Source organism: Nesoenas mayeri, assembly GCF_963082525.1.
Source record: "Nesoenas mayeri genome assembly, chromosome: Z".
Classification (NCBI taxonomy): Eukaryota; Metazoa; Chordata; class Aves; order Columbiformes; family Columbidae; genus Nesoenas; species Nesoenas mayeri.
The window spans coordinates 67311198-67322280 of NC_137542.1; the positions used below are offsets into that span (position 1 = coordinate 67311198).

At 55.5% G+C, this 11083-nt stretch overlaps 1 protein-coding gene across 3 annotated transcripts; it reads right to left on the bottom strand.

The window, feature by feature from the left end:
* Nucleotides 1-390: 390 nt before the first annotated feature.
* On the bottom strand, nt 391-5936 carry LOC308052252 (gamma-secretase subunit Aph-1b-like). Of its 3 annotated transcripts, XM_080363113.1 has the most exons (7): nt 5736-5936; nt 4191-4361; nt 2665-2738; nt 2372-2494; nt 1911-2038; nt 1540-1663; nt 1123-1299 (listed from the first exon to the last, which is right to left on the bottom strand). In XM_080363113.1, exons 1-7 carry the CDS (start codon nt 5846-5848, stop codon nt 1262-1264), a joined length of 771 nt encoding a protein of 256 aa, XP_080219239.1. In that variant the 5' UTR covers nt 5849-5936; the 3' UTR covers nt 1123-1261. The 3 variants fall into 3 exon arrangements, with proteins under 3 accessions (XP_080219238.1, XP_080219240.1, XP_080219239.1); XM_080363112.1 differs by lacking the exon at nt 1540-1663 and having other exon boundaries at nt 391-1299; XM_080363114.1 differs by lacking the exons at nt 1540-1663; nt 4191-4361 and having other exon boundaries at nt 391-1299.
* Between the last annotated feature and the right edge of the window lie 5147 nt (nt 5937-11083).

Consider the following 11083-nt stretch of genomic DNA (forward strand, 5'->3'; position numbering starts at 1 on the left):
CACCCAGCACCCTTCCACTTCTCCCGCAGCTGGAGCAGTCCCAGACCCACAGCTGCCTCCCACCTTTCCTGGTGGCACCTGTGCTACTGGAGACAAACCCCAGGGAGCTCTATGGCCACATGAAAACAGAGAGAAACATGTCAGGTCTGAGAGAGTGGAAGAACCCAGAGTTCTCCAGCTCCCAGCATCCTCCACCCCAAAGCAGTAAAACTAGAGCCCAGCCTTTGCTAGGACGGACAAAGCAGGAGCAAGGCCTACAGGCAGCTGGGGTCTACAACTGCCAGACCCTTCCCCAGTGACAACAGCACAAGCCACTGTCACCACTGCTGCAGGGTGCTCACACTCTCGCAGTGAAGGCAGTGCTCTGGCCGCATACAGCCCCACTTGTCTGTGGTACTTTTTATTGGTATAAAAGCCCGCTGTGGATAAAACAGCTTTCTCAGCCCTGAGCCCAATGGCAGCTTCTCCCTCTGAGCCATGTGGCTGGGCATCAGGGCCAGTGCCTGCCTAAAAATCCCCATCTGAGTACAGGAAAGAGCAATAATCCCCTGGAATGGTCCCTTGAACCTCCTCCCCAAGCTGTGCTGGCATCTGCTGCAAGGTTGCATCTCCTGAGCCCTCCACCACCATCTATGTCTGCTTGGCCCTTAGCGCCCACCCTCCTCCCATCCCAGTTCCCCAGCACCATCGTCCCTGCATCAGGGTGCCAGCTAGCTGCAGCCACCACAGTCCAGCGCCAGGACTACAGCTCTCAGAGCAGCCAGGCTGGGCAAAGAGGTGGTGAAAGTAACATCACAGAGGTCAGCCCTCACTCAGAGCATGGCAGGCACTTTGCAAAGCTGATTCCTCCACCTGCGGTGAGGAGGCAATGCGGGTTCCCCTCCCCGGCACAGGGGATGGTGCATCTTATGCAGCGGTGGGAGAAGCGATGGGTTTCTTTGGGCTCAGGCCTCTGGCAGTCCAAGGTAGCATCCTTCCCAGGCAGGAAAACTGGGGCTTCGCTCACAGTGAGGCCAGCAAAGCCGAGTCCCCCAAAACTAGGCCGTTTTCCGGGGGCTCCCAAAGGGGCATCAGAGCGAGCCAACCCCAGTCACACTTGTCAGCTGGCTGCCACAGCCAGACCCCAGTATGTGCTGTACTGGGACTGGCCAGGGTCCCCCAGTGCAGGAGAAAAGATATTGCAGAGAAGGTGACAGCCACTCTTGCTGCCAGGATGGAGGGGAGGGCAAGGGTGGTGGGGACACGAGCATCCCGCAGGGCCTCAGGATCCTGGCTGGGGGCTGGCTCCACTACGTAGACCTGTAGAAACCAAGAGGAGAGCGCGTTAGTTTTCACTAGACTCCTTACTCCACCTGCTTCTTCCAGGAGAGGCAACAACCTGACCACAGCCCAAAAACCCAGCATCTCCTCCATTCTGGCAGCAAAGGGGATGATGCCCATGCTCCAGACCCAGGGACACCCTCACCCCACCCTGGCAACAGTCTTGGTACCCAGAAGAACTCACAGGGTCTCCCATCCCTTTTATGCAGGAGGACTTACAGAGCAGGAAGCGTCGCAGGTTCTGGGCAGATCCCCCTGAGAGCATGTAAGCCCAGGTGGCAGCAGCGGCCATCAGCAGGTAGGAAGGCACCAGGCTGCCCACGTACAGGGGGTTGAAAAATGTCTGGAGAGAGAGGAAGGAGAGGACAGGGACAGGATGGGTGGCAGTGTCACTAGCTCAACAAGTAGAGCCAGACAGGGGACACCAGCTCTGAGATTCAGTTTGTAAAGGGCCAGGTGCAAAACCCCCAAAGCCAACTGCTTTGCTAGTGCTGAAGGCTGTTTCCCTAAACCCAGCACATGGACCAGCACACACCACTGCTGTCCCCAAATATAGGTCCCAGTGCAGAGCTCTGCTCCCAGATACTCACCGACCCCGAAACAGCAAGGTGCATGACAACAACTGCTGTGATCTCCCACCAGCGCCGATGCTCACAGCCATGGAAGAAGAGGATCCCCCAGAAGGTGTGAAGGAAAATCAGCACCATGGTCATAAAAGCTGCAGGGAGTGGCAGAGGAGTGTCACCAGAGAACCACCTGCCCTGACCTGGCCCAGAGGCTCAGGGAGGGATGTGGAGGAGCTGGGGGAGTAGGAACACTGCTGGGCCGGACTGGGAGGCACTGGGACAGACCCCAAGCATGTGATGGGTGTGGGAGAGGAGCACGTAGGGTCACAGGGGACAGAGAGAAGGGTTTGGCACAGAGACTTGTGACAGGGTACTGTAAGAGGCCTGGATGGGTACAAGTGCAGCATGGAGGGGATGGCATGGAGAGGAGACCACAGCCTCTCAGGCGTGCTTCCTTGGCGGGGCAGAGCGTGCCGGTCACTCACCTGAGGTCAGGAAGTAGAGCTGCGAGTCCCCATAGATCCCCACAGTGCCGGGCCCCAACGCGTCAGCCAGGAGATTGATCATGGAGAAGGCGCCACTCATGAGCCCAAAGCCCACACCAGCCACTGCCAGGAGAGGGACACCATCAGGCCATGAGCCACCCAGGGACACCCCAGGCACCTCCCAGACAGCTCCAGGGTGAGAAACCTCCCCTTCCCCACAGCACCATGCCCAGGCCCGTCCAGGCTCACCCCTAACCCTGCAGTTGGGGTGTCCTGCTCTGCAAGGAACTCACCATACGCCATTTGCTGGATGGAAATGGGGGAGCAGCCATCCTCGCTGAGGGCCACCAGCCCCTCAATAGCCTTCCTGTGGGATGAGAGCATGCTGGAGCCTGACACAGCCCGGCCACCTCCTAGGGCACGGCGCAGCACTGGGATCCAGCAGACAGGAACTGGGGTCTCTGCACCATCCCACCCTCCTGGTAACCTCCCCATCATGAAACCACAACTGGCCTGCACCACCAGACAAACTGTGCACGTGAAAACCACACAAAGCCATATAGAAAGATTTTCCACAAAGAGACATGAGTGCCAGCCGGCCCCCTGCTGGGGCGAATGGGACATCAGGAGCAAAAGAAGCAGCACCCTTGCAGGGAAAACAGCCCCAGCACCAGCGTGGGAGGTGTGTGACATGAGGGCGTACATGACCTTCACATTTATACTCTTAGAAGATGTTGGAAGAAAAATGGAGAAAGTGCAGAGAAGAGCTCAAAGAGCTAGAAAAATTATTTGCCTGCAGAAACTGGGAGAGGTGGGCTTGATAATTCTTATCAGATAGAGCTGTGGCGGTGAGGAGGACACCAGATGGCTCCTGGACCCGGGGAGGAGAGCAGAGCTTGCAGCCAGTAATCCACAGGGTGAAAGGAAGCTCAGTGGCTTGTGTTAGAGGCTGCTCCGTGGAGCTCTGCTACCCCCTGCCTGCCTGCCCATGGCAGTGCCCAGCTGCAGGGAGTGGTGCGAGCCCTGGACCTGGCCACTCAGTCTCCCTCCAGCCCCTTGCCAGCACCCAGTTTGGGAGTATGAGGGAGGCCGACCCCTGCATCACCTTCCCTCGTTTGCCTGCACTGCGCAGCCCTGGCACAGTGTCTGTCTGTCTGTCCAATCACAGGACAGTGTGCAGCATGTGCTCACCTGCAGGCGGCACAAGCCCCGCGCTCCAGGCTGGCGGTGACAGGGAGACTGGGAGCTGTTGAGGCTGCGCCCAGACTTTGCCCTAGGCTGGCCAGGGCACCAAGCATGGCGCCAGCAGTGATGTGCCACCCCTGGGAGTGCCAAAACCACCTTCAGGCTGTCCCCATTCACACAAAGCCCTCCCTCAGAAAGGAACAAGACCTGCCAGGAGGCAAGGGCAGATTCTTAACCCTTCTCTGTCCCACATGCAGCAAAATGGGCATTTCCAGCATCTCCCTGGTGTCCCTCCAAACTGTGGGGGCACTGCTGGTGCTATTCACGGTGGTAGACGGGATGTGGCATGATCTGCAGCAGCCCAAACCCACAGTCTACCTGTCCCAAATTCAGGGAGATGCTACCAGCCACTTCAGCCATGGGTCCTCCAGTCCTTCTGCTCCACCACCTAAGATCCACTCAAGGTCAACATCCCAACACAGGTGCCACCCATGTGCTTCTAGTGAGGACTGAGGTGGCTTGGTGCCACACCTGGCATCCCCCAAAGCCCAGGGGCTCCCAGACAAAATCCAGCACCCACCACAGCCTGGAGGACCATCTGGCAGTGCTGGAGCAGGGTGGGAGATGCCCTTACCTGAGGAGCTTGTAGTAGAGGAAGCGGAAAGCCTCCTGCAGCAGCACAGAGAACATCACCCCGAATATCAGGAGCCCCTTCTGCAAGGGCTCATCCCGGGGGTCACTGGCTTTGACTGCGATGAACCAGATGAGGGAGGAGAGCAGCAGCGACACAAGCCAGAAGAAAGCCCTGCAAGTGAGAGAGCGCTGCTGGCACCAGTGTTGTGCCACGACTGGTACCGGTACCATGCCCATCATACTATGGCAGCATCCCAGTTTTGGTGCCATACTCTACTGATCCCACACTGGTACTGGTACCAGTGCCCCTCCTGTATGCATGCACTAGTACCACTATCAGTTCTGTACTGGTACCAGTGATCCACCGATCCCATGCCATTTCTGATATCAGTGTCCTCTCTCTTGTGCCCACTCTGTGCAGCGACCATAATGACACCAGTGTAAAGAATGACACCAGTACTGGTACCCCTGTCGTGCCCACAATGGTACCAGTACAAGTATGGGTACCAGTACCCCTGCCACACTCACCCAGGTGTGAGCACCAGTACTGGTGCTGCTGTTATAACTGCAGCCACCAGTGTGAGTACTGGTGCAGGTACTGGTCCTGCTGTCATACACACAGCAGCACCAGCACTGGTCCCACCATCGTGCCTCTGCCAGTACCAGTAATGTCCCTGTCACACCCATGCTGGCACCAGGGCTGTCACACCCATACTGGTACCAGCACTCGTACCAGTGCCCTCATCACACCCTTACTGGCACCAGCACCAACACTCGTACCAGTGCCTCTGTCACACCCATACTGGTACTAGCACTCGTACCAGTATCCTTGTAATACCCATACTGGTACCAGCACCGGCACTGGTACTAGTGCCCCAATCATGTCCATACTGGCACCAGTACCAGCACTGGTACTAGTGCCCTATCACACCTATCATACAAATACTGAAGCTGGTACCAAAGCCCCCATCCTACACATACTGGTACCAGTTCCGGGCCTAGTACCAGTGCCCCATCATGCCCATACTGGTACGATTACTGAAGCTGGTACCAGTGCCCCATCACACTCATATTGGTACCAGTACTGAGGCTGATACCAGCACCCTGTCACACCCATACCGGTACCAGTACCAACACCGGTACCAGCACCCAATCACACTCATACTGGTACCAGTACTGAAGCTGCTACCAGCATTCCTGTCACACCCACACTGGTACCACAACCACCACTGGTACCGGTGTCCCCATCGTGTCCATAATGGTATCACCACCAGCCCAGTTACCAGAGTCCCATCACGCCCATTCCGGTACCAGAACCAGCACTGGTACCAGCACCTCTGTTACGCCTATACCGGCAGCAGTACCAGCACTGGTACCAGTGCCCTTGTCCCACCCATACCGGTACCAGTACTGAAGCTGGTACCAGCGCCTGTCACGTCCATACTGGTACGGCAGCAACACTGGCGCAACTCCAGCACCGACACCAGTCCCGGTACCCCCTCCGCGCCCACACCCGCGCCCCTCCCGGTGCCGGCGCGGGACCGACCCGGCGATGAGGATGATGATGCGGAGGGGGTCGCGGGCGATGGTGAAGACGAAGAGGCCGAAGGCCGGCCCGAAGGCGATGAATGTGCACCCGAAGAAGACGGCGAGCGTCATGGCGGCGGGGCCCGGGACACGGGAGCGGGGACGGGACCCGCAGACTCCGCCGGACCGGCCCCGCGTCCCCCCTCCCCCTCCCCGCCCTTCCGGGGCGGCCTGACGTCATGAGCCGCCTGCGCGCGCCGCCGGAAGTGGCGCGAGGGCGGGGGCGGGGCGGGGCGTGCCGCGGAGGGGGCGTGGCCAGCGCGGGGAGCTCGGCCGTGTGGCGGGAGGGTCCGGTCGGTGCCCGGGACAGGGCTGCGCTGGGACACGGGGCCGGTCCCCTCGGCCAGGGTGGAGCCCTGCAGCGGGGAGGCGCAGCCTGCGCTGCTGGGAGCCTGGCGCTGCTGCTGGTGCCCGGACGGGGCGTAGGCCAGGCGGGGCTGCCGGGGCTCGGGCGAGGCTCAAGTGCAGGGTCCTGCAACTGCATCAGGGCAACCCCCGGTATCAACACAGGCTGGGGGATGGAGGGATGGAGAGCTGTCCTGCCAGGAAAGACTTGGGGGTACTGGTGGATGAAGGATTGGACAGGAGCCGGCAGTGTGCACTCACAACCCAAAAGCCAATGGTATCTCGGGCTGCGTCAAAAGCAGCGTGTCCAGCAGGTGAAGGAAGGCGATTCTGCCCCTCTCCTCTGCTCCAGTGAGACCCCACCTGGAGTCCTGTGTCCAACTCTGGAGCCCTCGGCACAGGACAGACATGGACCTGTTGGAGAGGGGCCAGAGGAGGCCACAGAAGTGATCCGAGGGCTGGAACAGCTGCTGTGAGGACAGGCTGAGAGAGTTGGGGTGTTCAGCATGGAGAAGACAAGGCTCCAGGGAGACCTTATTGTGGCCTCTTAGTGCTCAAAAGGGTCCTGTAAGAAAGATGGGGACAGACTTTTTAGCAGGCCCTGTTGTGTTAGGATGAGGGATGATGGTTTTAGACTAAAAGAGGGGAAAATCAGATTGACATTAGGAAGAATTTTTTTACACTGAGGGTGGTGACACACTGGCCCAGGTTGCCCAGAGTAGTGGTCAATGCCCCGTCCATGGAGACATTCAAGACCAGGCTGGATGGGGCTCTGAGCAACTTGATCTGATTGAAGATGTCCCTGCTCATTGCAGGGGGTTGGAGTAGATGAACTTTGAAGGTCCTTTCCAACACAAACTATTCTGTGATTCGATGTGGTGGCCATCTCTGAGGGTCCACAGCTGCTTGTCACCCCACCAATGGTCTGTATCACTGCAGAGGGCCTTGTTTCCCCTGGCCCCCTTGCCCCACTCCCTTGCAGTGTCTGCTCCGCACTCCTAGCTCAGGTAGTGCAGCCCTGATGTGAGGCACAGCACCACGGGCTGTGTACATAACTTGTGCAGAAATGAGGCAGCAGCACGTGTTTGTGACCATGCACGTTTTCCTCCAGCTGCCTTGTTTTCTGGTGGGTTGGACACATCAGTAATATTGATTTGGAGACTGGGAGCTTTGTGTAGCACTTGGGTTTTAGGTGGCCTGACCTGTTCTGAAATCACCCAGAGCCCTGCAAAACCCGCAGAGTTTGTCAAGGTGGCTCTTCCCATCCCCACCCAAATGCACGGGACTGTAAATGCAGACAGGGACTGCAGGATGGTGGTGGTCTGTGTCTGTCTCATCTAAGTATCTCTGCCATGATCTTTGTGTGGTCCTTCCTCTCAAGCATGTAGCTTAAGGGCATTGAACAGGAAGGATTTGTAGATGAGATACCAGAGTGATGAGAAGGCTAGAGAAGAGAGCAGAGGTGAGAGGCTGATGGAGGTTAATGTGGTTTATCAATGTGTCGGCAGCCCATGCCAGGGCTAAAAGCTCATTGGGGAGATCTTTGGTCTGTCAGGCCAAGAAAAACAAATCCAAAGGTTGAAATTCAACGGGAGATGTGCAAGGGGAGGGAGGGAGGAGGGGACAGGCTCAGACATCCTCAGTGTGGGTCCAGTTGATGCATGTGGGAGATGTGTCTCCAAGTTGAACCCTCTGCCAGTGGCTCCACTGTGCCTGGTCTCTTGGAGCTTCTCCCAGCTCCATCTTTCTTCAGGGTCACCAGAGGAAGGGGATAGGTGGGATGATGGATGAAATGTGAAGCTTTGCTGAACTGTGACATTATCACCTCCAGTTTTTGGGGCAGAGCATCACACTGGAGTGGCAGCCAGGATCTCACTACCAAACCACAGAAAGTTCAGAGGGAATAAAAAGAAAAAAAGGCCCTTGCAGCGGGGTATAAATGGTTAAGTGAAATGGACAGGTCCAAACCAGGAGGCAGGAGCAGCAAATGGGGGAAAAGTCTGTGTGTGAAAGGGCTCTTTGTCCCCACAGGAAGATGAAGGGCACCCAGAGCCTGGGGATGCAGCCTGACAGCAGCGCAGGGCGGGCTGGTTTGCAGCACGGCGTGCAGGCTCCCACAGCAGAGGTGGGTTTGTGTTCTCATACATTTTGCAGCCAGACTAACCCCTGCCTGGAAGGTGCTTTAACCAAACAACAGAAGGGCTCAGCTGATGTGCTGTGGAGAAGCAAGGCGGACCCAAGGAGGAGCTCCAGCCCTTGCTCAGGGCCTGCTCCATGGTCTGGGACAGCACGTACTCTCCTTCCCTCCAGCACATCCCAGGGAGGGAGGCTGCAGCTCCCAGAGGGACTTGCAGCCTGGGAGGCCAACTGGAAAATGAGCACGCCATGCAAGGGGAGCCCCTCTCCCTGGAGGACAAGGTCTCGGAGCCACAAACCAGAGGTGCATGGCCAGAGGATGGCAGGAGGCCGGCAGCACCTGGGCAGGAAAGAGGTGCAATCTCGCCACCCTCCTTTCCTGAGCTGAGAGGTGCAGCAAATAAAGGAAGACAGATAATGAAAGCTGTCGCTGCTACCGCTCACTGGGGCAATGTCCCGGCTCAGCAAGAGGTCAGCATGAATTGTGTTTCCTGGCAGCGTGAGGCTGCTCTTCTAGAGGGATATCCGCTGGGTAGCGTGGGACAGCAGGGCTCGGGGCACATCACGGCGGGCCCCGAAGCGCAGGGCAGGGACTAGATCATGACTTTGGGCATCTCCAGGGAATCCAGCCCATTTTGGTGACAGCGATGAGGCACATCCTGCTGCTCTTCTCTTTGTGTTGGAGAAAATACAGCAAGTCAGGAGCAGACTTCCTGAATGCTTTGGGAAGTGGCTGCCTATTGCATTAATATTTGCTAGTTTATACAGCTGTCCCTCAGGCAGGCATTCAGCAACTGGTAGTAGAGAATGAAACTAGTATGCAGGCTAAGCAGCTAACCACAGACCTGGAAAAGACCCTGATAACTAATAATCATAGAATCATGTAATCATTTTGGTTGGAAGGGACCCTCAAGATCATCGAGTCCAACCATTAACCCAACACTGGCACTGAACCATGTCCCTAAGAACCTCCTCTATTAATACTTGTCTTTTAAACCCCTCCAGGGATGGTGACTCGACCACTTCCCTGGGCAGCCTGTTCCGATGCCTGACAACCCCTTCTGTGAAGAGATTTTTCTTTATATCCAACCTAAACCTCCCCTGGTACAACTTGAGGCCATTTCCTCTTGTCTTATCACTTGTTACTTGGAAGAAGAGACCAACACCCTCCTCTCTAAAACCTCTTTTCCAGATAGTTGTAGAGAGTGAGAAGGTCTCCCCTCAGCCTCCTTTTCTCCAGGCTAAACAGCCACAGTTCCCTCAGTTGATCCTCATAATGATGTGTGTGTGCATGGTCACACACATGCTCAGATGGCAACATGAACCATGAAGAATATCCTATGGAGAGATCTGTGGAGGGGTTTCGATAGATAAAGATCTGTTGCTGAATTAGTCAGGCTCAGAGGAGTCTCAAGGCCGCTTCGAGAAGCTGAGTGCAGAGTCTGCTGTGAGAAAGAGGGGCATTCCTCAATCACTGGGGTCCTGGCGTGGCATGAATCATCGGACATATCATCAGTGAGACTCCAAAGCACAGACAGCCCACGATACTCATGTAACGAATCCATGCTTGGAGCGTGGACGCGTGATTAGAATATAGTTACATATATAAGGAGACTTGTTTCTGTAATAAATGGCTTAGCGTGATTCACATTGAATCGACTTGTTTTGCTTAGTCCTTATCTCGCTCTAACATATGGTGACCCCGACATGATACTCTGAACGGCGTACCACTGAAGTTGGGGAAAAGCCTAGAGCGGCCCAGCCGGAGGCGGATCAGCTGGACTGAGAACCGGGCGGAGGCGTACGGACGTTCCGCATTAATTGTTGAAGAAGTCACCGTAAAGGGTGAGCGGCTGGGAGCGGGAGGAGGGAAGAGTGAAGTTATGGGGCAAAATATATCCTCTGAGGAAGAAGCCATAGTTAAACTCCTCCTGCCTATTCTCTCTATGAGAGGACTTAAATAAGAAGAAAGTAACATATGTAGACTATTAATTTGGTATAGAATTAATGGCTACCCGGGAGAAAACGAGAAGGCTTTTAAACATTAACTTTGGGACGATGAAGGGCAGAAATTATGGAATAGGGTCAGCAATAGAGATGATAAAGAAACTAAATCACTAGTGACTAATTACCACCTTAAAAGACTTTAAGGCTGAGCGGGCTACCGTTGCCAGAATTTTTCCAGCGTTGCAGCCTGATAACAAACCTAAAAATGACTTTGAAGTTTACCGGATCGTGTCTTTTGACCCCCTCCCCACTCCATCCCCTGTTGTGCCAGCGGCACTGGTGCAGCGGTCTGGGGCAGGGGGAGGAAAATTACCGAGTGGATGGCCTGCCATACCATCACACGACCCTAAGGACACCAAGCAGTCCAAGGAACTGGAGTCAGATAATTTGTCAAAAGAACTGTGTGAAATGTAACAGCTATAGATCATTTAGGACAGAACAATGGGGATTCGTCAGAAGGGGCAGGTATCCCACAACTCCTGGAAGAGACACTAATTGACACACCGCAACTACAGACATGATAAGTTTCTGAAATCCTGAGGCAGTCAACAGAGCTTGCATATCAAGCTATGAGAGCGATGCCTTAAACCAACAAAGCAGCCAAATCATTTGCAACTATTAATCAGGGTCCCAATGAGAATTACATGCAATCTATTGACCATCTTCAAGATGCCATCAGTAAGCAGGTCGAAAACTTAGAAGCTAAGGAAGCACTAGTGTTGAGATTAGCAGTAGAGAATGCTGATGTTTGCTATCAATATGTTATTTGCGAGTTTTAGAGTACATATTATGTGCTCCTGTATATTGCCTCTCTGAAAA